General features: G+C 40.5%; 2 protein-coding genes across 2 annotated transcripts in view; one reads left to right on the top strand and one right to left on the bottom strand.

Annotated features, from left to right (window-relative positions):
- pcsk2 (proprotein convertase subtilisin/kexin type 2) overlaps positions 1 to 11,170 on the top strand; it is a 33,625-nt gene extending 22,455 nt beyond the window's left edge. The window contains exons 7-12 of the mRNA XM_034238020.1: positions 204 to 292; positions 897 to 1,072; positions 3,474 to 3,689; positions 5,012 to 5,112; positions 6,455 to 6,682; positions 10,105 to 11,170. Coding sequence (XP_034093911.1) covers positions 204 to 292; positions 897 to 1,072; positions 3,474 to 3,689; positions 5,012 to 5,112; positions 6,455 to 6,682; positions 10,105 to 10,594 — 1,300 coding nt within the window. The 3' untranslated portion in view covers positions 10,595 to 11,170. The remainder of the gene's footprint in view (positions 1 to 203; positions 293 to 896; positions 1,073 to 3,473; positions 3,690 to 5,011; positions 5,113 to 6,454; positions 6,683 to 10,104) is intronic.
- Positions 11,171 to 13,701: 2,531 nt separating this feature from the next.
- On the bottom strand, positions 13,702 to 26,087 carry LOC117560905 (filensin). The gene is made up of 8 exons (XM_034238018.1): positions 25,638 to 26,087; positions 24,530 to 24,590; positions 22,253 to 22,348; positions 20,877 to 20,969; positions 17,480 to 17,593; positions 16,205 to 16,425; positions 15,301 to 15,392; positions 13,702 to 15,157 (listed from the first exon to the last, which is right to left on the bottom strand). Exons 1-8 carry the CDS (start codon positions 26,009 to 26,011, stop codon positions 14,208 to 14,210), a joined length of 2,001 nt encoding a protein of 666 aa, XP_034093909.1. The 5' UTR covers positions 26,012 to 26,087; the 3' UTR covers positions 13,702 to 14,207.
- Positions 26,088 to 26,412: the final 325 nt, after the last annotated feature.

The raw sequence follows: 26,412 nt of genomic DNA, 5'->3' as shown, positions 1-26,412 counted from the left end.
TTTTCATGATTATTTGATTCGATTTATGGCTACAGAAAATGCTAAACCTCACTTTTTCAGACTGGTTGTAAGTCAACAAAAGCAGAAGTTGCATATTTACCAAGAAATCTCATCTCAATTTAAACCACAGTTTATCATTTGTAAATTCATGCAAATTCATGCAGAACCTCCTAAGTATATTCTCTGCTTTTTGCTCTCATCAGTCACGGCACACGATGTGCTGGAGAGGTCTCTGCTGCAGCCAACAATAACATCTGCGGCGTGGGAGTCGCCTACAACTCGAAGGTGGCAGGTGTGTATCATATTCAAGCTGCAGTTTGGACAGTGAGAGGAATGACAATGAGCAGTTAGCAATGATAGAACATAACATTTCTCTATAATGGTACGATGGAGGGATCAAAGGTATGATGATGATGGTGCTTTACTGTGTACGCATCATGTATTATATATGTTACTGTGGAAGAACATTGTTTGGTATTGGAGCACATTTAAACCGTTTACCTCATAGCATTACTGCAAATGACTGCAGAGGTCAGTTGGAGTCCTCATAGCAACAAGACAACAACATTAAGCTCTATGTTTTAGTTTTTTATGGATCTTCCTTGGGAGTCACAGTACAAATCAGTAAAGACAGTAAAAAGAGAATGAGTATTGACTGCTTGATTTGTGTGCTTCAATAAAGCGGACATCAATCTTTTGCTATCGTTAAAGGCTTTGATGTTGTTGTATTGTGCTGACGGTATATAATCAGAACCTAGCCAGCTGTGAAAGGTTTTAATTAAATGTAAATCACCCCTTTATAGCTACCTTACCTTTCTTGGAGGATTAGCAATATATCAAACCGCAAGTTGCCATCATTTTGCTATCAGATTCTTATGGAGAAATTGCCCTTTCAGGTATCAGGATGTTGGACCAGCCCTTTATGACTGACATCATTGAGGCGTCATCAATCAGCCACATGCCCCAGGTGATTGACATCTACAGCGCCAGCTGGGGACCAACCGATGACGGGAAGACGGTGGACGGACCCCGAGAGCTCACGCTGCAGGCTATGGCTGACGGAGTTAACAAGGTGAGGCTACGTCATACCCGCTGTGCAGAGGGTTATATAATAATGTGCCAAAAAGGAAAGCTGTAAATTGTGTGAATATTTTCCAATTGGATCTATTCGCCATCTACAAAGTCTGCTTAATTAGCTTGCATTCATTATTTGTCATTGTTATGTCCTTAAACCCAATTGCCATGACAGTAAAGCTCCTCACTACTGACACGAAGATAAAAAAGGTCTTTGTTGCTTTCCTTCGAGCTTATCCAGATTCATTTAGAGCAGGGGTGTCAAACTAAATGTCATTGTGAGCCACATTAGCATTATGGTTGCACTCAAAGGGCCGGTTGTAACTTTAAGACTATATAAATGTACATATATAAATATATAATATGAAATATTGTATTATATGACATGATTGGCTCTGCATTGGATTATTATCAGTTCTGGTAATAACTTCATAAATAACTACGTCTGAAAGCAGAAGTATAGGGCAAATCATTGAAAGCAAATATTAAACAATTACACCAATTGTATTGTATATTATATTCTTTGCAAGCTCTTCCGGGCCACATAAAATGAGGTCGGGGGCCTTGAGTTTGACACCCCTGATTTAGAGAATAGGGATGCATTTGGTAGTCAATCCAATATAGCATCCCTAATGTGTTACACTACTCCTTACTCTACAATAATATGTTTCTCATTAATAACCCATTTCCCCCTCCAAAACGAAAAGTCAGAACGTATTTGCAGGGTTGATGGAACTGTTCGTGCTGGTCTTGCTCAAGGACACTCCAGCAAGGTGATACAGGGGCTTAACGTAGGCCCTTTGGTTGAAGAGGAGTCTTCTTTCACACCCACACCACACAGAGCTGTCATGCTAACATTGCTATTGCCAATTTCCTGCTTGATTAGTCATTATGCGCTGTGTTGCAGGCAGGTGTGCGTTGTGTTGAAATGACCGCATCTCAGGCAGGCTAGCTGAGTGGGAGCCAAGCTAACTGTAAACTCTGATCAACACAACTATTCAAGCATCTCACATTCTAATGATCACTTACATGAGCTATTGTTTATGCTAAAGACTACACTGTGCAACAAATTAAAGAATTAAAATGAATAAGCACATCCTGCTATATAAACAACTGAGTCACACAGAGTGGCTTCAAGTCTGCATCCTAAACATAACTGTGTGGTTTTGCAAATTGCCACCAATAATGGAAATAAATGAAATAGAATGCCGTGCAAAATTAAAAGCACTTTATTTTGATTGTGTAGAACACAGAAGGCCTGAAGCTCTTACGTGAGCTCAACGATGCTCAAACTTGTCTTTGCTATTCAAATGGAGAGCGACATAAATAAGCATAGTGAAGGGAAGGACATGGCACTCTTCCTCCACTTGATCTTTTGTTCTGTAGAGAAACGGTCGGCCTTTTGTAGAAACAGGTGCAGCATTAGGTGAAGAGGATGCTCTCTGCGTTGAGCCTCAGTTGTATCATGTTTCAAGGCACTGTCAGCAACAAAAATGGCATTTTACTGTGTTCAAATCTGCAAAAGCTATTTATTGCAAAAAGGAGTTACAGAAAAGATATACATGTTTGTATTTGTTTAATGCCTTGGGTACTTTACAAAGACAAAACAGCTCTGATATGCTCAGAATGCTGCAACAAGCAAGAGATGAACTTAACTATTAGATAGGACCGAATGTGTGTCCCTATTTGTTTACAGTTATTGAGAATGATTTAAAGATTTAACTGACAACTTTTAAGGGGCCAGGTTTTTGCCATCAGCTATGAAATGACCTGAGAAAATCAAGTTGATTGAATCAGTATCCGTGTCTTCTTTAATTCTACAAATTCATAATGACCGTTGTCTTTTTCCTACACATTGATATTACCGATTTAATTATTGCATGATTGTATTGTATGGAGCAGCTGTTCTTTTTTCAGTGTCCTTTTAAATTTCCCAAGGTCTTTCCCCTCCTCCCAAAAAAAGACAATAAAGCCTTCAACCCACCAAACATGTTATTCTTCGTACAACCGCAACCTGTAACTGAGTCTGATTGGATTTTAGAGAGTCATTATATGTAGAAGCCCACATATTAAGCATCTTAAAGTCTATGAGAGCAGCCAATGAAGTGACTGAACAAATACATGTTTTGTTAGCTTTGTAAGTAGGATTTGATTGATTGATTGATAGTTTCCTAATTATATGTCTTTTTTATATAATATATAACATAACATTTTTGAAGTGGCTGTATCTGTCCTAGCTGTGTTATTCTAATTTGGTCTCTGATCATTTGCATAATTGTTAACTGGCAATTACTGATACATACTATAGTTAAAGTCAGGTTAAGCTCTTTAATCCCAAACAGTTATTTGTACCCATGTATGTCCAACTAAGCTTTGTGATGATGATCATGTGGTTCTAGGGGCGCGGAGGAAAAGGCAGCATCTATGTGTGGGCATCGGGAGATGGTGGTAGCTATGACGATTGCAACTGTGACGGTTATGCCTCCAGCATGTGGACAATCTCCATCAACTCAGCCATCAATGACGGACGCACCGCCCTGTACGATGAGAGCTGCTCCTCCACCCTGGCATCCACGTTCAGCAACGGACGCAAGAGGAACCCAGAGGCCGGCGTCGTGAGTGTGCCTTTCTTTAAGCAGATAAATGTTTAAGTAATCTATGTAAAGTTTATCAAAGATTTCTGATATTCAATGGCCCCAGAAGTTGACTTTTTCATTGGGTACGTGCACTCTTAGCATTTAAAGACGACTCAATGCTATGTAACCTTTTATGTCTCTCAAAGATAGACTGATCTGTAAATAGCTCCTTTTCAGTTGGCCAACAAGTACTGTATTCTTGGCCTTTTGGGAGATTGGACGAGACAAGGTATATAGCTTAAGAAGCTGTTATTGCTGTCTGCTTTAGAAAAATAGAGGTTCAGGTGGAGTAATAGCTTTTTCTGTGATTACATTTCTGGACGTCTAGATGCATCATTTTGCTGTAGATGCTCAGAGCAGCTGGCATACTGTGTTGATCAGGGCATTCAGGTCGTAGCAGATGCTTCATAAGAAGGAACATGTTTTTAAAGGCTCTCTTATATGAGGTTGTTAGGGTTACTTAAAGTGGTTTTTTTCTGTTGAAGACAAGTAACAAAATCAATCAGAAGAGATCAAAGTACATTGAATGACTGACCTTAGCATACACAATGATCTGTAACTTGGCTATTTGACCGTTAACTTGAAGGATTGTAGAAGGAATGGATGGGAGTATACTATCTCTGAAAAGAGAGGCAAATAATGCAAGACAGGTTGTGCCTTCTTCTTTGTATTCAGAAAATATACGTTGACCTTGAAGGATCGTGTCAGGAAAAGGAATGCTCTCGTAGCATGGACCCATCGAGATTAAAGACCAACACTCCATAGCATACTGATGTAAAAAAACAATTTCCCAGTGTACAAAAGCAGCAGTGTTTGTGTTTGTGATTATGCAAATCACCTTTGGCTGTTGACAGAGCCACAGATCTTCCCTAGGGTTTCCACTCTAATTCCAGTCAATCTGTTATCATTTCTAATTAAGCACCAAATTACATAATCAAATGATTATTCAGTAAATACAAGCATGACTCGTCTGCTGATGAGTGTATACAGTTCAGCCAAGTACACTGCACTTTTGTTTATCTTTTTCAAAATAGTTTCCAAAACGTATAAATAAATAAAGCCAGAGGATTATATCGATTTAGCACAAATCCGTAGAATGAAAATGCTTTCTGGGAACATTTTTATTGAATGTCTGAGATAGTTGCTTAAAGATTGCATGAACATTAGGGGGAGGGGGTTCAGAAAAGACGGAGTGTTGTGTATGTTCTTTTCATTTGAAGAAAATAGTGTAATGTACATTTGCCGGAGCGTGAAGGGGAGAGCCGGTAGTGACTAACAATACTGTGATTGGGTTATTTCAGGCCACCACAGACCTGTATGGAAACTGCACGCTGCGTCACTCCGGGACATCAGCAGCAGCTCCAGAGGCCGCCGGTGTCTTTGCTCTGGCTATTGAGGCGAAGTATGTACTACAAACATCTTTTATAGTTGTACTATTTGTGATTAATGACATTAATACATCCCATGTTTGATCCCTGTATGCTGGAATGCAGAACACTGCAGTGACATGCTTTAAACCACAAGATGTAGATGTGAGATATAATAGAACAATGTTATATGCTACTCCTTCAGGAACTGCTTGTGTTTTTGAAGTTCAACCTTGAGCTTTAATACCGCACTGATGCATCTGACTTCCTCGGTCAATCTCCACTCTCAGATCCTTTATTCTCTCCGTGTCTCTGAACTCCTTAAAAGCATGAATCAGTTCTTCACATGCTTTGCTTATTTATCACAACCATCAACTAAATGAAAGAAAAACAGCACTTATTGTGTTGCCCACAAAGTACATACTTGTGCCAAGGACACAAATCATCATTCGTGCACTGCTCTTTATGTCTGAGTACGAGGCTAGAAAAATAGAGTTGAAACACTGCTACGCTGAGCTCAGCGTTTACAGTATGTTGTATTCATTGCTAGCTCTGTAGTAGAGAGACTGGAATGATAAAACACATTGCAGTACTTGGAAACTGTACTAGGCTAAATGGTGATAGCAAAGCTTCTTTTATTGATGTGTGTCAATAGTGCCATTATAACACTGTTTTACAAGTGGGAGTTTATGTTATAATCCTTGTGAATTCAGTCTAGATTGTTCCTTGTGGATAACAAAATAATTGAAAATATATGCCACTTAAGTAAACCCACCCACACCTAATCAAACGAATATGATAAATCTAAAACCTGGAGAATTAGTGCTTCACAAATCCCAGAGGAGAGCCTTTCCTTTCTCTCAGACACTTCATTTCTCACATTACAGGCTGACTACATTCTGCTGCCATTAACTGACACCAGTTAGGGGAGTTGAGCAAAGAAACCCTGTTTGCTCTGCACACACAATAATGATGTTGCTGTTGGGAGGAGCGGATGCTCACCCTGTCCGATGGCAAATAACACACAAGGCTGTTAGGACGACTGCACGGCCTTTTTACTGCCCAAGCACACTTGAACCAATGGCAGGAGTCAGTGAGTCAGCCAGAACAAAGCTGTCACTAAACACAGCCAGATAATGGAGGGAGACACAGACAAAGTCCACCATCTGCTTACAGTACATACACTATGAAGTTTACATAACTGAAAGCATGGACGAAATGCAAAGCCATTAAATATAAATGTGTTACATTATTTCATTTTATATATACTAGTTATTTGTTACACTTTCTTCTCTTCTCCATTACTAAGTCCTTCCTTCATCCCCCTGCCTCAGTCTTTTGCACATTGATGACTGTTCCCCCCCCCCCCCCCGTTAGCCCTGACCTGACATGGAGAGACATGCAGCACCTGTCAGTCCTGACCTCCAAGAGGAACCAGCTCCATGACGAGGTCCACCAGTGGAGGAGGAACGGCGTCGGTCTGGAGTTCAACCACCTGTTTGGTTACGGTGTTCTGGACGCTGGGGGCATGGTGAAAATGTCCAAGGAATGGAAGACTGTGCCTGAGCGTTTCCACTGTATAGCCGGATCCATTCAGGATGTCCAGTAAGTCACATTACTACTCTTTTCTTCTAAATGCTATGACACAACTACCATTTGCACACAGTTTACTCTACACTTTCCAACTCACTTCGACACAACATTGAAGGGAAAACACTACTGAGCAAAAGAGACACACTCATCTAATTACTGAGTAATTCGATATAACATCTGCCATGGGAGAGTCCACTTCATAACCCAGTCATATTTAGATTAGCTGCTCAGTCTGTCTAATGGTCCTGTAGATTTATAATGACTGCATTTCTCTTTTACTCTGACAGTTCATCGTAAACACCATCCCATAAATGGCGTCATCTTAAATTTGATTTAAGGGAAAATGTAGGATTTTTTCAGTTTTATAAAAAAATATGAATTATTTTAAAATCCCCTTTGAGAGTCCTGCTATTGCCCAGCAGAAGTGTAATTCATGAACGATAAAACACAGTTGGTCTGATGTGTCCTGTAAGTTATCTTAACTCATGTTACCAAATTGTATTGCTGTTCAATGTAAGTCAGTTACTGTATAACCCTTTCTAAAGTGTTACTGTGGTTTAGCACATTAGCTTAACGCTAAACATTATAGTAGCTTTATAATAACGTTGTCACCTTTAGTCAAAGTCCTGAAGTTGCCATTAGCACTTTTAGCGGAGAGTATGTCCTTTATAGTGGTTTTGGACTATTATTAGATTTTATTTGCGATATAGGAGTAAAGTGTTTTTTTTTAATAAAAGATGCATCTGGACTCTGCCTGGGAGGAGATCCTCAGACACATTGAGCAGCATCTTCCCTTGTGTCACCCATCTTCTTCCCCGCATCTTCTCTATCCTACCTCCAGCCTCCATCCTTGTCTTTTTCCACTCTCACCTCCCCTGTCTCCCTCTGCTACCCTTCCATTGCTCATGTCTTTGATCTCCCGTGTGTGTGAAGCCTGGTGTTTTCCTGTGGCTAGCCCTCTTATTAGTTCTAAAAAAAGCACCACAAATGTCCCAGCGTGACGTGTCCTGGAACTACTGTCAATTACACTGATTGGCAGGCGGGATTCCAGGTGAAGTTGCTTATGCGTGAAGGTTTGTGAGCCCTAACACTGAACTTTCATTGTGAAAGTGTCAATGTGTGTGTGAAGATAAAAAAACAGACTGAATACGTTTCGTCTGTGCATTTTATTGCCACCATCAACACCTCCGATTTCTTATTTTAGCCTCTAATCAGTGCTCCACAGATGAGGCAGTCACGACAAAATGGTGTGAAAGTGTGCATGTGTGTAAAAAAGAAAATGCCTCCCTTAAGGGTAGTGCCAGATACAAAGGGAAAATCCCTTAAGTGTTATGTGGCTTATATCGTGAGGACAACTCATGCACATGGTGGGGCTTGTCCTTTCATGCAGAGAAGATGTGCCTTTATCCGTCCCATTATCAGGTCTTAGCACATACAAACGGATCATATATGGTATACGTAGGAGAGAGATATTTGTCTCTTTTTTGTATTTGTTTTAATCAGTTCACTGTTTTTCCGCAGCACGACAGGGATAATGCTGTCTCTATTGGAGGATATGTAATTACAACAAGCCTACCTCTGGTGACAGTGTAACGCCACAGAAAGAAAATAAACACCAACATAGCCATGCCTGCAAAGTCTCTCAGCATTGATCTGCTCTGACAGACTGTGGCTCACTTAGCTGGAGTTGAACTTCTCATTATCAGTGGAGCTGGCATGCAGGGTCCCAGTGAGCGGTGGGGTTGTTTTTAATCTGCACCGGTCTTACCCTTCAGAGGCATCTGTCTCTGCTCTCTGACCGACCGCTGTAACTACTCTGACACATTATCTGATGGGAGCTGTGCCCCTGCTGCGCACAGAATCATTCAGGGGTCAAAAGTGAGATGTTAACATATTCACAGCTGGATTTAGTTTTACAAAATCTTACATTTGAATAAACTAAACATAATAATTAAACCAGAGAGTATTGGTGATTGGATCACAGAAGCCATGATGCTAGTTGGGTATTAAAATGGCCAATTCCCCATCCCTACCCCTAACTTCCAGAGCACTTTCCCCGACCACACCCATATTACAAACCAGCATTCATTTTGATCAACAACTGCAATCCTACCCACACGCTGTTGGTAACAAACATGGTAGTAAATTGCTAGCTTGTAAAATAAATCTAAGGCTGTATTTTACACTTTCTTTTAAACTACAACCTTATGTCAATAGAAAAACTGTATTTGGTAATTACAAACGTCTCAATATGAATTACAGGGCGTAACTTACTGTGAAACACCCCACTGTGAATTGTTCTGTTTTTCTGGGACTAGTAATTTCCAGTAATCAGCCCGCTGCACACACCTCTCTGTGCTCAGCATAGTGCTCTATTAATCATTTTTCAAACTGAGTGTTGTTCCACACATCGCTCTCAGTCTCTGTTTCTTGTCTTCCTGTGGCGCGGTCCCAGCCTTTAATAATGTTATTAAGCCTCCTCATAGCCCTTGGCCAACACCCCTGCCCTGCTGGGTTCTCACTCTTTCCTTCCATCATCCAAAGAGATGAGAACAGCAGTATTTCCTCCCGACCACAAAGCAATAACAATACCTGCCTGCTTTTACGATCTCCTCCAAATCCATCGTGATAAAAAGAAAAAGGATCTCTTCATGCTCTGAAAAGCAGCCAGAATTCACAGGCGGTCCAGTACATGACATGCTGTAAATTTCGTTTATTGGCAATAGGCCTTAGTTGTCTATATAATAAAAACGTTTCTACAAAACAATTTGTAGAGGCAGTGAGATTTAATCGCATATATTTGCAGCTTTTGCTTATGCTACAATGATTGCACAGAACTGAAACGTCCCTCTTTTCTTTCTGAACTTAAACCATAATAGACCTTTGAATAGCAAGTGTTAAAATTCACGTGAAACAGGCATCTAGAACATAATGTGAGAAATGGGTGGCACCAAATACAATGGATGATAAATGTATTATAGGCCAGAGTATTTTCTTCCAACCATTAGAGATAAATTATTGGGTAAAGTAAGCAGACAAAAGACTCTGCTTTTGTGTGATGAACAAAGAGTCTTGATTCTCCGTCAAGGTGGGGTGGTTCCATATGAAAACTAGGTAAAGTACTTTATTAACTACAACATTCAAAGGAGAGCAGGGAAAGGTGTGAGTAAATGTAAAAATGTAAATGTGTTTCATTCTTAACTCTTTTGACTCGTTCCCTGACTTTTTTGTTTTTGTTTTAATTTCTTTATTAAGGAGTGCAGATTTAACAGACAATACATTTGTTTTCACATTTCCTGGTTTTGGTTTTCTTATTACAGGAAATAGCTCGTTCCCTGACTTTTTACTAATTTAGAACACTGATATTTTATTTTTTTCCTCGGCTTTTCAGCTTCACGGTTTTAACTTCTTCAACCTCTTTCTCCTTTCTCCAGTAAAGTCCAGTCTGGCAACAAAGTGTTGCTGACCATCAACACCGACGCCTGTCAGGGGAAGGACAACTTTGTCCGCTACCTGGAGCACGTTCAAGCGGTGGTCACGGTCAACGCCAGCCGCCGCGGCGACCTCACCATCAACATGACCTCCCCCATGGCCACAAAGTCTCTCCTGCTGAGCAGAAGGCCCCGTGACGACGACGCCAAGGTGGGCTTCGACAAATGGCCCTTCATGACCTCCCACACCTGGGGCGAAGACCCCCGCGGGACCTGGGTCATGGAGGTGGGCTTTCAGGGCGATGAACCCCAGCGCGGAGCCCTGAAGGAGTGGACTCTCATGCTGCACGGAACACAAAGTGCCCCTTACATAGACCAGATAGTACGTGATTATCAGTCCAAACTCGCTATGTCCAAAAAGGAGGAGCTGGAGGAGGAGCTGGATGAGGCTGTAGAGAGAAGTCTGAAGAGCTTGCTGAGTAAAAACAACTGAATTCCGTCTGCATGTTGCCAAATTTATCAATTTCTCTTATTCTTATCCCTCTCTGCAATCTCGCTCGGTCCTTCTCCAAATCTCCTTAGTTCTCCCGCTCTTCATCCCCCCCCGTACTCTCCCTCTCTCCCCCTCCTCAATCTGCTTTTTGTTATCAAGTGTTTCAATTAGCCCCCAACTTTTAATGAATGTTTCATGTAATCCAATCATGATAAAAGTGTTATTAAACTGTTCTAGAGAAAGCAAACCATATCACCTGGATTTTTACACTCTACAGAATTGTACATAGACCAAATAATAACCACTCTTTAATGCTCTTGCTTTAACTGCCCTGCACCTCTCCTCTGCCAACTGTTGTACAGTTTGTGACTGTAAATGATTTTCTGTGTCATTCTACTTAAAGTTTAATATCTTGCAAACAGAGCAGTGATACTTCTTTCAGTTTATATTTTTATGTGACATGCACTGTTTATATAAACAAGGAAAATATGATGTGATAAAATCTGCAGCCTGTGGTCCTTAGTTCATATTTCATAATCTTTGACGTATGCTATAATAAATCTATTCAGCTGTTTATTAAAGCATGTGAGTGATTTGCAACACAACACCAAACATACTGAGAAAGAGTAGCAGGTCATTTGTTGTCATATCAAGGGCCAACAATTTCAAAGGGTAAAACAAAGAATTTGATCACAAAATCATACTCAAGATAAAAAAGAGCTTACCTGTAGCCTTCAGTACATTCCTAAATAAGTATTCCCCGTTGAAAGTAGGTTTACTTTTGAAAAAAACAAATGTTGGCTACTTGTAAAAAAGTGTAAATAGGGTTGTTAAAAAATGGAATCCGAGTTTAAACAACTGCGTTACATGTTTTTTAAAAGCAAGTGTCAAGGCCTACACATTCATCGAACAACATCACAGACCTTGGTCATCACAACCAACTCAACTAGACATAGTTTAGAAAACTAAACAAAGCAGCAAAGACAGCTATTTAGACCGTGGTGGGTGAAAGCGACAATATTTCACATACATTATAAAACGAAAATTGGGGGAATAAAAATAAAATGTTTATTTCATAACAACACAATTTCCCGATTTTGGATCAAAAAAGTACATCTTATTATCTTATACTAACAGAACTACGCCTATATTGCGTACAGCGCCCATAAACTATGGCACACCCCCCCCCCCCCCAAAATCAAGTTGAACTGCCCCAGCCCCAGTAAAAACCAGAAGTTTATGTGAAATTGTTCTTTTTTTGAAATAATGGTTTTAGTGCGCAATTATAGGTTTTCATTTTGTATTTGTGTTAATTTAAAACAAATCAAACTCCCAAAAAACGTACACTTCTGTGTGCTTTTATTAACATTGGAATTTACTTTGTAAGCGGCCGCGGGGGGGAGTCCTTTAGAGAGCTCTCTCCTGAAAGACTGAGCGGCTCTGATAACCTCAGCTCAGTGAGGTAAAGGCACACCTTTATATGATCATTATAGTTATAAAAAAATAAGAGGATAGGTGGAAAACAGGTATAAAATACTATATGACAGTACAAAAAAGTCGTTATTAATAAACAAGAATACAGTTTGAAAGGGGAGAGATTTGTAAAATATCCATAAAGAAAAAGAACATCTGCTTACAGTTCTGTTTCATATGGGTGTTGAGAGATGTATCTATAGATCTCCTAATGTGGCTCTCAAAGTGCACCAGATTGATGCTTTTAACTACAATATTAAAAAAAAAAGTATTCCCGGGGGTGCATGCCCCCGGACCCCCCCCCCACTTAAATCATGTTCAAATGGATAGGAAACTAAATACAGTTGCTCACATCTTGTGTCCATATCTTTCTGTTTTGGTGGTCATGCCACAACCGTGCACGCGCGAGTCATAGTAAGTGTAGGCTAAGTGTCTGCATTTTGGGGGGCGCCAGCTAAAATCTTGCCTAGGGCAGCAAATTGGTCAGGGCCGGCCCTGGGTTGAACTCACCTGTTTTGGGGTAAAGAGTGTTTTGAGTGTTGTGCATCGAGAAATCTTCCTTATGTTGCTCCAGGTTTAACTTGTCTTTTCATTGTAACGCATATAAAAAAATAAGTTTTAACAGAAAACAGTAGCCTACAGTAAAAGAGGCTTTGTAAAGTAGTTCAGGCTATCACATGTCCACGGTAAGTCAACATTTATAGTTTTAGCATGTTAACTACAGCCAGAATGCAGCACATGTTGGTGACGCAGTATCGCAGTGTTTAATTTGGTTCACTTTGCATTGAATCAGTGATTCATTAAAGTAGCGACAACCGTTGCCACTATGCCGGACCACAGTAATGTTAACCATAACCATAACGATGCAATAGCTCATTTTATAGTAGGCTATCGTTATATACTTTCGCAGGCCACTTCTTTCACTAAATCCTAGACCCGCTTCCCGCGGAGACTTGCACCCCCTGACATCCGGCCAACACATTTACCATTTCTCTGTTCCAGAGTCAGCTGAGTGCAGCGGGTCACTGCTGCCCTCTTGTGGTCGCAGCTGTTCATTTGGCCAATATTTTTCACGTGATTATTGTTATGTTGCTTTTGTGCTTACTCAGTAACCAATGTGACTTAAATTAAGGAAAGTATCTCATAATATACAATACGATTATCGAATTTTAAAGAAATGAAAAAAAAAAGAAGTTAAATAATACAGTGAAGAGAGTAGCACCTCTGATGTTTTATTTCCATTCACCATGTGTATTCTCTTCAGGCTTTAAGACCTTTTATAGGCTGCTTAGCTTAATTAGTTCAAATATGTATTATCTTCTCTGACCCCCTATACTCGTTCTTCATAACAAATTATCCTTGTGTTTTCATTTTTCTGGAGAAATACTGGTTCATACTAAATGCATGGGGGACATTGTGAACTACTGAAAGTCACATAAACATGAATGAGTTTCCTTTGGGTGATGCTGCACTGATTAAAAAGTCAGGGGGTGAAGGATCCTGACATCAACATATGTGAATGGGTTAATTAATAAAAAACAAGTAATAAATATGTGTGTTTAGTGTGTGAAAGCAGAACACAATATTAATCAACACAGTATCAATTGAAATGTGATTCTTTATTTATGATTCAATATATCAAAGCAAATTAATTCACAGCAAAATAGTGCTGAGGTCAGGGAGTGGCATCCAATTGTAAAAATCTTCTCAAAGGGGAAAATTGGAGTTCTAAGACAGAGTTCAGAGGGGTGGCACAACTTCTCCGTTTTTTATTAATTTTATAATTTTTTTATTGGTGGCATGGAGCTTCTTTAAATTGTCCCAAGTTTTCAGACAGTACAGGATTTATAGTATGAGCATTGGTGTTAGTCGAACAACAACAACAGCAGTTTTATGAACCAGCAAAACCTATTCTGGACGCAAGACCAGAGACTGCAATCAAATGGAAGAGCATTGAATATCAGAGCAGGAATGTGTAGTTGGTCTTTAAACATGGTTAGTTTCCTTCAGAGACAAACATGGCCTTATTGCAGCAGTTTGAGGAACACTGGTATTAATCAGCATCGTGTTCTTGTTAGTTGACCTTAACTATGTGACCCTGGTGGAGTTGACAGACTCTTCGTGTCAGGTGACGGGGTTTTCAGTACTTCTTCTTGCTGGACTTTTCGATCATGGTCTCCACCACCATGGAAGTCTCCTCGTAACCTTGAACCTTGCGGCCATTGGAGAACTTCTCCACAGATTCCACCACCTCCAACTTCTCGTAGCTCATGGCTTCTGGGGAATAGGTGCCGGAGCTGGAGCTGGCCCCACGAGGCGCAGGCTTTGGGGTGGGCCCATTGTCATCTCGGCTATTCTTGTGAGGATCGTCAGCTGGGGTTGGAGCTTTGGGGCCAAAGGGTGAAGGGATGGGGCTCGGATCTTTAGGTTTCGGATGAGGCTCTCCGTTCTTATGCTTACCTTTGCCTCCGTTGTCCTTACCTTTTCCCCCTCCTCCTTTGAAGGGAGGGTTGGGAGGTGGAGGGTTGGGAGGTGGAGGGTTGGGAGGTGGAGGCTTGGGGTCGACTATGGGCTGAGGAGATGGAATTGGAGGTGAGGGTGAAGGAAAGGGTGTGATGGGCTCATAAGGGGGCATCGTACCATCTCTGATAGTGACGAAGACGTGTCCGCCTGATGGTGTTGAGGTGCAGAAGCATGGATCCGGGTAGCTGCCGTCGCCGGTGACAAGAACGTAACGCCCCTTGGTGTAGAAGTCAGCGATTGGCTCATGCTTCTTATACTTCCTCATTCTGTCTCTCACGATGTTACAAAGAGTATCAAAGGCCTTGCTGATCTGAGCTCCGTCTGGGACATCCTGTGGAGACACTCCGGTGAGAACAGGTCTCTTCACACTCTCCTCCTTCACTTCCATGGATGGGATCCCCTTTGTCTCCTCATCCGGTGTCTCTCCAGCGGAACCACCATCTCTTTCCTCCTGGCCACTGTCCATCACATCTTTCGGGTTCAGCTCTTTCTTCTTCAGGACCTTCTTGGCCATGATCTTCTGGCGGGGCTTGATGCTGGTGATATCTTGGATAGCCTGGGAGATATCTAGAAACCAATTAGGTCATCAGTCAGTTGTGAATGCAACACAGTAAAAATGCATCTATGTAATGCTGAATCTTTAGGAGAGAGTGTGGTTATCTCTACTAATGGCGGCTGATTGTGTGTGCATTCAAAGGTGATGTCCTTACCTCTGCCCCTGCTTGATGCAGTGGGTGTGTGAGTGTAGCGGTAATTAGAGGTGAACAGGGTAATGGGGGTGCCAATTATCGCTGAGTTCAACCTGCAGGAAAGAAGGAGGTGAAATGTCAGCCATGTTACAGCCATGTACGCAACAACAGCTTTGCTATGCAGAGAAATCTGGTGAGAAAATCTGTAATTCATATGTTTAAAAAAGAGAAACAACAGGTAACTTTAAATAACTCTCATTCAGCTAATCTGCCATTACAAAACCTCTTTCTTTTGTTGTGTTAGAGCACTTGAGGTAAACATTTGTTGTCACCCAGTGCCATCTGCTGGCTGATTCTGCACTCTACATTTACATAGTTCCAACATGTACATAAACAAACCAATAATTTACATTGTACCACTCAAATGACCCATTTTGTTATTTTAAAACTACAATATTTTAGAGTCAAAAGCTTTAAACATTGCTGTTATTACATAAAATAATGACTTGACAAGAGTTACAAGATGATTATCTTGTACCTGTTGGATGTGGGAAGGTCCATGAAACAGGATTTAGACTTTCATCTTTGGAGATAATATTTACATAACTACAAATAATAAGGTAATACCACCATTTCACAACCTTTTTTGACACGTATTCAAACATTTGTGCTGGGGTTGTGCTCTGTGTTCAGCATCTGTTTTAATGAAGGAATTGTACAATAAATCTAAATGTATCATGATCATAATTTGACATGATGAAGCATTTTGATTTGCCTTTATTCAATTATTCAAATGTACTGTTTATCAAAACATTTTTAAGCCTTTTTTGAAGTGCTATATTTCTGTACGTGCCATTCTCCAATCAGGCCTTGCATGTCTGATAAAGCTTGTTTCATTGTATGAGAATCACTGGAGGTAGTGTACCTGTTATCTTCGTTCTCGATAATCCTCTTGTATCTCTCTAGCTCATTCTCAAGGGAGGTCTGGTACATGGCCAGGTGGCGACATTCATTGGTGAACTTCTCAAGGGACCGCTCAGCTTCCTCGATCTCCTTGCGCAGAGAATCAATTTGATCGTTGTACATCTGGATCTCATTGTCATAACCCTCCTGTGTACCTTTGATGGTTTGCTCCAACACTGTAGTCTGAGAGAAGAAAAGAGGGGGAAATTAGTTGCGAAATTATGAATTAAAACATTACGAAGTCCATTGAGGAGATTAGACAGTAGTATGTGTTTCTAATGAAAGTGAGAACGCACGAAAAAACTGAAATTAATTTGTGTCCAACGTATTTTATATAAAATTGTATAAAGAAAAACATTCATTCCAGATAAATTAACAACACTGTTTTTAATGCAAAACACCCTATAGAGACTCACAATGTGGTGAGTTTGATATAACCCACATTTGTTTGTGTGATATTCTATTCCATTGAACTGAACACACAGTAGAAGAAAGACTTCCGACACTGAACCTCCTACTCCTCTGCAGTAATGAGCTGGTCATTGCTGACATCTAGTGGTGTTTTTGCAGCATCTAGCTTTTAGCATTACATTGCTGCAGAGCTAATGCCGATTAAATGTCTTGCTTTGTCTTACCTAATAAAACAAAGTGGAAAAAAATCGAAAAGTTTAGTATTGCTGCATTTATTTGTAATTGTATTTCTCTTACTTGTCATTTGTTTTGTTATTTTCTATTTCTATCAATTAATTCCCGCTAGTTATCTTGTGAACAGGTTTTGAATGATAACAAAGCCACAGCCTCGTGGTATCCATCAACATTTAGAATAATAATATAAATGAATTGAGAAAATGAACTGGTCATTTTACGTCACTTAAACATTTAATTCCTTTTTAAGGGAATAATGCTAATAAATGGAGTGGTCCAAGCTACACAAATATGAATGTTTTTTGGATGAATTAATAAAATGAAATGTTATCAGTTGTAGCCCAAATAAATGCAGCCTACAGCTGTCTTACTTTTTAAGTTATGAATGAGTTACAGTAAACAGGAGCTTGAACTGTTCTGAGTGTACTTTGCCTTTCTTCTAATGATCTAGTTCCTTTGAGAAATAATTATTCAATGTACCTGAGCAAATATTTGCTTTGTAGTTATAAAAAAGCAAACAAAGAAAATGAAGACATGTCACGCATTTCAATAACGTAAAACCTTGTTTTGTCATGGTGACAGTGTGACCCACCTCGGTCTGTAGGCATTGTTTCTGTTCCTGCAGCTGGCAGAGGGCGCTCTTATATTCCTCCAGATGACTCTGCAGAGCGGGGACTTTCCTCTGGGCCAGCAGCTTCTCCTGGTCCTTCTCACAGGGAGCACAATGAGAACATGCAGACAGGCTGAGTGTGTCTTTACAGCATAAAGGTTTCACCACACACACTTACACACACAGCTACAGTCAGGTCTCTTCATGAAGTATATCTTTTAAAGGCTTTACTGACTGTTGTTGTTTGTTTTTTCAATATAAATGAGCTATGACATTGTGTTGCTAACTGCAGTTATGTTTTCTGTTCGTCTATCTGTTAAGTGTATCCTATTTATTGTTTGGAGTGCAGTGTCCACAACCCAAAAACAGTGGCTGTCAAAGAGCTTTAGTTGGTGTTAGGGAATAATTTGCTTAGGTATTCAACCTTCGAAACAGTTTAAGTTTCTTAAACAGTAATTTTCTCTTCTCACGGTCTCCTTTTCCATGGCATAGATCTACGGCAGGGGTACTCAAACTTTTTTGTTAAAGGTCCACTTGTGAATTTTATAGAAGGTCAATGGTCCGGATCAATGCCAGTAAAGTCCCGGTGCGGGAACTCACGCAGTGTCAGAAAATAAAACCCTCTCTCTTTTCCTCCATACCCAAATCTTTTAAAAACGGGTGTACAACGAGTGGATACAGATTTGCTGCCGATCTGACGTCAAATCGGCGGCGGACCCACAGAAAATTGCTATCAGAAACAATGCCTGACGTGTTTTGGACGTAATCTCGTCTTTGTTTACATTAGCAAGCCTCGCTAACACTCAGAGCTAACCTGTACTGGAGAGCACATGTGTTTAAAAAGCAGGAAATAAAAAAAGGAACTCACCTTGTGATAAACCCGCAAGAGAAAAAGCATTTGAGCTCCATACTGTTTCAGAGATAATCTTTGATGTGGTTTAGAACAGGATGGCGTTTTATCACAGCAGAATTTAACTTTATCTCCGGTAGAATTCTGATCAGGCATTAGATCCGCCTCCTCCTCTTTTTCTTTTTTTTTAAACTAAGGACCCAAAATCCGCGTTTCTCTAACGGGGCTGCAAAAGAGGGGTATGAGCAGTATGAGGCATGGCTACAATGGGTGAACTGTTTGGTATTTTAAGCAAACAACTTCACAGACATGTTTTGTATAGGTATGGCCCTGCAATATATGTTTCCAATATAGCATAATAGATCCACTTTAATTTACATCAGAATCAGATTTTTTTTTTTTTTTTAAATGTTATAATTGGACACAGGGTTTGGTCGGGATTGATTTGCAGTTTGGTCCGGATCCGGACCTTGGTCCGGAGTTTGAGAAGCCCTGGTCTACGGCCTTGGGTATTGCTGTTATCTCTCTAACGGAGCCTACACACGGCGGCGTGCTTTGCCGCTTGGCGGTGGGCGTGTCTTGAGCTTGGGGAGTCAACCCAAGCAACGCTACCAACAACCAATCACATGAATGTCCCGCCCCGGACATACAAAGCAAAGCATTCATGCTACATCCATGCTGGCTAAATATACTGTCTATGCTTGCTAGCTGTCCATTCAAACGAAGTACACTGGATATAAACTCCCCAAACAGGTGAAAACCGACCAGTTTCACCCACTGTCTCTGCCACCTCCCCCCATGCCTGGCTCCTCCGGTTTGTATCCCTGTATGTAAAGAGGGACTGGTCATATAGTACCGGGGTGATTCCCTACCGCCACGATAATTTGTCCTCCATTTTTTGACATATGGGAAATAACTGCGGTCTGGCTCTCCCAACATACACGCGGTTTGATTGGCTAGCACTTGTACTGTCAGATCTGCATACGCGGGATTTGATTGGCTGACGCCTCCATCGAGGCGGCAAAAGTAGAACATTGCTCTACTTTTGCGGCGAGCACCGCAAGAGAAGCTACGCTTTGCTCCCACAATGCAGTTCGGCGAATTGTGACGTCACCCCATTCAAAGTGAATGGGCAGAAGCGTTGAAGCGGCAACGCACGCCGCCGTGTGTAGGGGACGTTAAGGAGGGGCAGCTTGGGCGCATTGTTGTTGCCAGTCTATGACAGAGCACAAGCTGCCATGAGGTAGTTTACTGTTCAGGGACGTAGGTTCCCTGACGCACATTCTTTTCTATGGACGAGAGCTCTAGCTAGATTCAGGGTCCATAATCGTTTAGTCTCACTGGTAAAGAATGTTGATTATTACACTCCGAACTAGTTAAAACCTCAAGCTGCAGAAGAGTTCTTCAGAATTGGTTTGGCAACCGCTGTGCCAACTCGTGACACACCACCTGTCTTGTCAATTCTCCGGCCGTAACTCCAAATAAACCATCAGTGTTTGCCATCAAAGCTCCAGCTCTCCTCGTGTCTCTCTGAGTCCTGTTTCCAATTGCTTCAGAAGTTTCCCCCACAGTTGGGTACTCATGGTTAACAAAGTGTTGTATACCTTCCCTGGGTTTTAAAATATTCTGTTATCTGGGGATTAAAAAGGCCAAACTATAGGATTCACATGATTTCCATACTCAATGGTTTTCCCATGAATTAAATCAGGTCCCCAGTTTGTATGTATATTACATTACATGTCACTTGTTAGACGCTTTTTATCCAAAGCGTCATACATACTCAATACTGTGGACAATCCCCACGGGAGCAATTTGGGGTGAAGTGTCTTTCCCAGGGACACAACGACATGCTGACTTCAGTGGGGTTTGAACCTCTGCTCCCCTGATCCGAACACCAACGCACTATTCCACTGCTCCACATGCCTCCCTTGTACACAATGGTTAACAATGGTTTATTCCAAGAATACATGTTTTAAGTGCTGTATACCTTCCCTGGGTTTTAAATTATTCTGTTATCTGGTGATTAAAAAGGCCAAACTATAGGATTCCCATGATTGCCATACATATTGGTTTTCCATTAATTAAATCAGGTCACAATCCATACAGCTTGACTATAATAGCTTACATTATCTCCTTCTTTGTTTGGATTTCAGCTCAACAAAGCAGCTCTGCTCACTGAGATTTTACTTAACAAATACACAATTCTTGAAGAGGGAAATGTAGATATAGAGAAAGGTTTGTATAAATACAATTGCAATCTGCTACATGAATGCAAGAAATTAGCATCCACAGCCGTTCTTCCTGACATTTGCTTCATTAATTGTCCTGACACTGAAACTGTGGTCCTTGTGTACCGTGCAAACACTCACGAGTTGAAATACAGACAAATGCTGAGGAGCCAGTAACCTCATCAACCCCAGACACGTAGCCAGGGATGACACACATGCAAACACCATCTTCTCCCCAAGGGACTGCAGCACACACACACCCCCACATACACCCACACAGTGACAACATGAATGACCTCACCTCAGAGATGCCCAGTGACACATTGGGAGCAAGGGGAAGTGTCTGGTTGATCTGATGTAAAATGTTTACATAGGTCTGAATCTCTGCAATGTTCTGTAAAGAAAGAGAGAAAAAAAAAAGGAAAACCTAAAATATACAACTCAGCAAAAGGAAAAACATCCCTGAGCAGTTGCATCTGCAAACTGAACCACTTTATCACAAACCTCTTGCTTATTACGTTTTTGATATCCAATAAAAGGTTCTCATTTGGTGGAAATATACTTTTATAATGGAGCTCGCATTTCTTTTCAAATCTATTTTGTACAAGTATGATCTCAGACTCAGTAATAAAGCACAGATATATTTCCTCTTTTCTAACGACACTATGAAAACGCCTAAGAGCAAATGTCCTATATTCATGTGAGACGGCTGCCTATTCTTTCCCTCATAATATAGTGACAGCAGAGAGACTTTTAATATGCTATCTCAATGTTGCAGAGTCATGGTTTAATAAATCAAGGGAAAATATAAAGGGAGAAATTGCTCAGGCAAGAAAGTGTATGCTAAGTAAGCCAGATGCATTATGTGAAAGTCTTCTTTTTATATTGCATATTTTTCTGGTCGCTGGGATGTACCTTCAAGCCATTTCTCCTGCACAGAGGGTCATATTTCACTATTTGTCCCTCCTGAATCATTGTCATATACCTGTGTTACATTTTCTAAAAAACAATATGTCAGAGATATAAACAGCTTTGAATGATGACTAGGAGTTATTGAAGCCCTTATTCAGTGGGTGGCTTTTATATGAGCAGTTTTTGAAAGAACACAACACTCTCCCCTTAGCTACTGACAAAACATGGCTTTGTAGAACATTCCAATTAAATTATTCATGCTTTCTTTTGAAAAAATACATATTGTATACTGTGCACAAGCATAGACTCTTCAAAGAAGACTAGGAACAAATAAGGATAGCACTTATGCAACTCCATCCCCAGAAATGTTATGATGTATGAAATATTTGCAACTGAAAATACACTTTGAGAGACCCTAAATGCCACGTGAATATCATTTCCGATAAACATAATAAGATAGCAAAACATTGATGTATATTGATATGAGACATTTCATTATGATAGGTTGGTGTTGTCCCTTTTGAACCACATTGTAAATCTGGTTTTGAAAGATGATTGTTTTTTATATAAAAGATTATTTTGAACATGGCAATAAGAAGATTTGATTGGGATCTGAATAGCTTCCTTTTGGGCAACTGTATTGATTGATTATATGTATTGGAAGGTGTGGTTAGTGTTGAGGTTGTTTGAGACCATGGAGTTGCAACAGTTGGTTTTCTTTCTCAGGCTAGTTTATTTTGGATATTTACGATGAGGGCCACTCACCTTCCTGTGCCTGTCTCTGGTGGAGTTGATGTCGTCCTGCAGAAACTGGGTTTGGATCTGGTACTCCAGGTTTCTCAGCAGAGCACTGTCAGCCTCCTATAGGAGAGGAGAGCAAACCAAACAGGAAAGGGACATTTCACTGTAAAGTTTATCAAGAGCCAGATAACACTGTACCGTTTAAGGCAGTGGTTCCCAAACTTTTTCAGTCGGGACCTCCTTGGGTATTGTAAATATTTTCGGGACCCCCCAACCCGGTTCCCATCTATATTGGTAGGATTAATTGTATATTGTTGTAAAAACATTACATTTTCTCTGCTAATAATAAGAAGATACAAAGATTCAACTATAATTGTATATTTTATTATGGATTACACATGAACAAAAGTGCTTGTAATAGATACTGTGAATTAATTTGGCCTAATTAAAACTGGTTGGCCTTCTTCCCTGAGTGGTAGATTTTTAAATTCAAATTTCTTTAAGGAAAATATATTAATTAATTACTATTTCTACTGCAGGTTGCAAACGATCACATCACTTTACCATTCCTATTCCACACTAGCTTATCAATTACTTGTGTGTGCTTGCTTTCCCTTGCAGATCTTCTCAAACCGGGGCTGTTGTTTTGAGACTGCCCCTCTCAGTTCATTCTCAATGTTCAGCTTTGATTTGTATTTCGTTTTGATGGCAGCAACAGCAGAACAAGCCTATCTCACACAAGTAGGATGTTGCAAAAGGCAGCATTATGCCCACAGCTCTCTGACTAATGAGATATTTTCGAGCAGTGTTTGTTTACAATTGAATAATAATAATAATACATTTGATTTATATAGGTGCACTTTAAAAACAACGTCATCTCAAGGTGCTTCACAAAGCTAAAAGGAGAAAATAATAAAATAAAAAAATCTTCCCGCGACCCCCCTGCAGTACCTCCGCGACCCACCAGGTATCGCGCCTCACAGTTTGAAAACCACTGGTTTAAGGTAAGTTATATTTTTTGTAATGCTGTCAAACGGCGTTAACGGCGGTAATTAATTTTTTGAATTAATTGCGTTAAAATATTTAACGCATTTAATGCATGTGCAGAATGGCCCGCCCCATACATCCCACCAGTGGCAGCGCCAGGGTATGGCTGGGGTAGGCTACACCCATACCAAGAAATGGCTTAGCCCCACCATGAAAAATGATGTTAAAGTAAGCAAAATAAAGTCCGCCAACTCGAGTAAATTGCACAGACAGCAGTTAGTAAGATTGATTTCAGTAGCTACTTGTCTGGAAATACCGAAGACCAGAAACGGGTTTGAAAACTTTTGTCACGTAGTGATCGTCTTCTCAATAGAACATCTTTGATAATGTCTTCTGGCCAATCAGAATCAAGATAACGGCGTGGTGTTGTTGCAGGAAGTCCCGACGGAGAATACTTTTGCTGTATACAGGTAACACATAACTGGTACGCAGGTTATGTGCGTAATCTGAAATGCGTACCGTCACTTGTGTCACAAAGCACATTTGCGTACCAGTCGGTCTCCGTGTGCACAGACAGGGCTGCTGTTAACGTCGGTCTGTACAACGGAATTGTGCCAAAACTACGCCAGCCGGCTGCGGAGGGAGACTCCCCCCCTTCACTGGAGAACTGCGCTAAAACAGCTGATCACAACGTTCACGCTCTGTGGTCACGAAGTACTCCACTAGCCCCCCCCCGACTTTCCTGAAGTACTCCCCCGTTGATAGAAATCAACACGTAATGAATTAAGACCCCACGGTGTGATGATTGATAGGTGTGTATGCTGTCTTTCATTTTGACACGCAGAAAAATGTTATAATAAACATACATACTGTATGTTAAATGGATATATCCGCCTTCTTTCATTTATCTTTCCATTCCCACAACAATATACATAAAGAAATGACATATTTTGGACATAGTTCGAATGGTGATTAATCATGATTAATTAATTTTTAAACTGTGATTAATCTGATTAAAAATTGTAATCGTTTGACAGCCCTAATGTTTTGTAATCATAAACCATGTTTCATTAAAAAAAAAATCAAAGTACTAATTGAATCTCTGTATTTCTTTAAGCAATATGTACAACACATAATACAACAAATGTAGTCATTACTTTTAAATTAATAATAGTAATTATTTGACACAGTGTCTTGTTTCACATGCACAGGTATTTGTTTACATGTTGGAGAATCTGATACAGAATCATTAAAATGTTATTTATTTCAGTTGATATGCTTGTATAACCATTGTTAATTGAATCCATACAGTACCTTGTTTAATTGTTCCAGTGTGCCCCGGAGCTGCTCTTGATAATCACATTCATTTCTGTATCTAGAATAGAAAACGTATACATTTCAGTATGTGTAAACAGCCTGACTTTATCACATTAGGCTGCTGTATTTTATAATGTAAGAAAACTGAATAATCTTTGTGTTATTTTGAGTCGTATTGTATGTCTGTGCTGTGACAGGCTCAGCTCTGTATTGTACCATGACTATTCTGTCTTTCACGTCTCAGTGACACCAGAGTTAGAGTTGTTTCATATTTTTCTAAACAAATAATTTAGGGATGCTTTGTTGCCTATAACCACTTGTTTAAATAAAGGTTTGGTTCATTTCAATACAATAGAATAAAAACCTTATATTTCCTTCTCTTGAATGGTATGTATCTCTATTATTGACCATGTTATAAACAATGTGCCTCTGAAATGTTTACCACATCATCAATAACACTGAGGTTAATGGAATTTCCTTTGTGGCGATCACACCTTTGAAAGAGGTTATTCACAAACCTCATTGTGAACAGTTTTCACTGGAACTTCTTTCAAACAAACAGTTCTCTATTCAAAGTGTTGAAAGTGTGTTCTGTACGCAACACAACAAGGAGACAATGTTAAATGTTATAACATTTTGCTTAGAATTAATGAGCAATTTAAATTAAATTCCATTTATTTGTAGTACAGGCATGTATATCACTAGTGTTGTTTGAGAAAATGTCTTTAGGCCTTTTTGTGTGATTTGGGTGGACTGACCCTTTACCCTTTAATGGTTAAAACATTTATTTTCAATATTTAGTCAGTGGTGTGATGAGCAAACATCTTTCAGAACACAGCATTTATAAACACAGTGTATGATGACCTGATTATGGGGCATTTCATTAATAGATGTAGCTTTACATCCATTCTGACAATGATTATCTCTTAATTCATAGTTTCCCTCATGATTTGCTGAAAATAATCTTTATTTTAGGAGAATCATTAAAATCATCTTCTTATTTTGGATAAAGCTCTCTATCACTTTTCTTTTTAATAGCGAGAACATTTCTTTAGATTTCTAATCACAACATCTCCAAATCGACAATACTTCCCCACTCTCTTACTTGGTGGTGAATTCATCCAGCATGCGGCAGGCTTCTTTCAGATCTCTCTGCAGCTTTGCCCGGTCGGAGGACAGCTCCCTGATGCGCTGCCTGTTGACATCAGTCTGCTCTGTGAAGGCTTCCTCCAGTCCGCTGGCCTCTTCCATCCGCTGCAGCGTCTCCAGCTGCTTGCGGAACACGGCGTTGCGCTGCTCCAGGACCCGGGCCCTGTTGATGTACCGGGCGAAGCGGTTGTTGAGCTCCTGGAGGCTCTCCCAGCCCTGGATGGCTGAGATGCCCGCAGAGGATTCAGAGTCCATAGGTTCCTCATCGAAAACATCTGAGCGCTCATACTTCTCCTTGCGCACCTCGTGCAGGTAGCTGGTCTTGTACATGGTGGTACTCTTCCCTCCCTGGGTTGGTGGTATCCCCGGAGTGCTCGGTCCTTTTCAGCACCTTTATTGTGTGAAAACTTGGGTGCTCACCCCTGGCTGTCTCATGCTAGAATAAACGCAGTACAGCACTGGCTGCTGGCGAAATAACCCCCAAAACCTCCCCCTAGCTGTGGCCACGCACGCTACGAGCCTGGGGCCTTCCATAGTTTATTGTTGCCTTTGTGGCAGAGATTAGAATAGCCACTCTGGTGATGACAAAGCAGAACCACCATAACAAACAATTGGCAGGTCCGCGAAAGCACTGGGTTGTCAAACTCCATTATTTTGGTTCTTAGTCAGCTGCTTTGTTGAGCCCTGTTTGATATGGCAGATTGGATGGTAGCCCAGTACCAGGACAGAGG

Source organism: Gymnodraco acuticeps, unplaced genomic scaffold (assembly GCF_902827175.1).
Source record: "Gymnodraco acuticeps unplaced genomic scaffold, fGymAcu1.1, whole genome shotgun sequence".
NCBI lineage: Eukaryota > Metazoa > Chordata > Actinopteri > Perciformes > Bathydraconidae > Gymnodraco > Gymnodraco acuticeps.
Note: the sequence above shows the minus strand (reverse complement) of the source record. Positions and strands in the feature narration are given on the sequence as shown.

Bases quoted from the DNA above. Each gene is read 5' to 3' on its own strand.
- LOC117560905 (XM_034238018.1), bottom strand. From the start codon at position 26,011: ATGTACAAGACCAGCTACCTGCACGAGGTGCGCAAGGAGAAGTATGAG. The intron at 24,591-25,637 runs GTAAGAGAGTGG...TTTCTATTCTAG, and splicing joins CTGGATGAATTCACCACCAA to ATACAGAAATGAATGTGATT. The intron at 16,426-17,479 runs GTGGGTCACACT...TTCTTCTCTCAG, and splicing joins AACAATGCCTACAGACCGAG to ACTACAGTGTTGGAGCAAAC.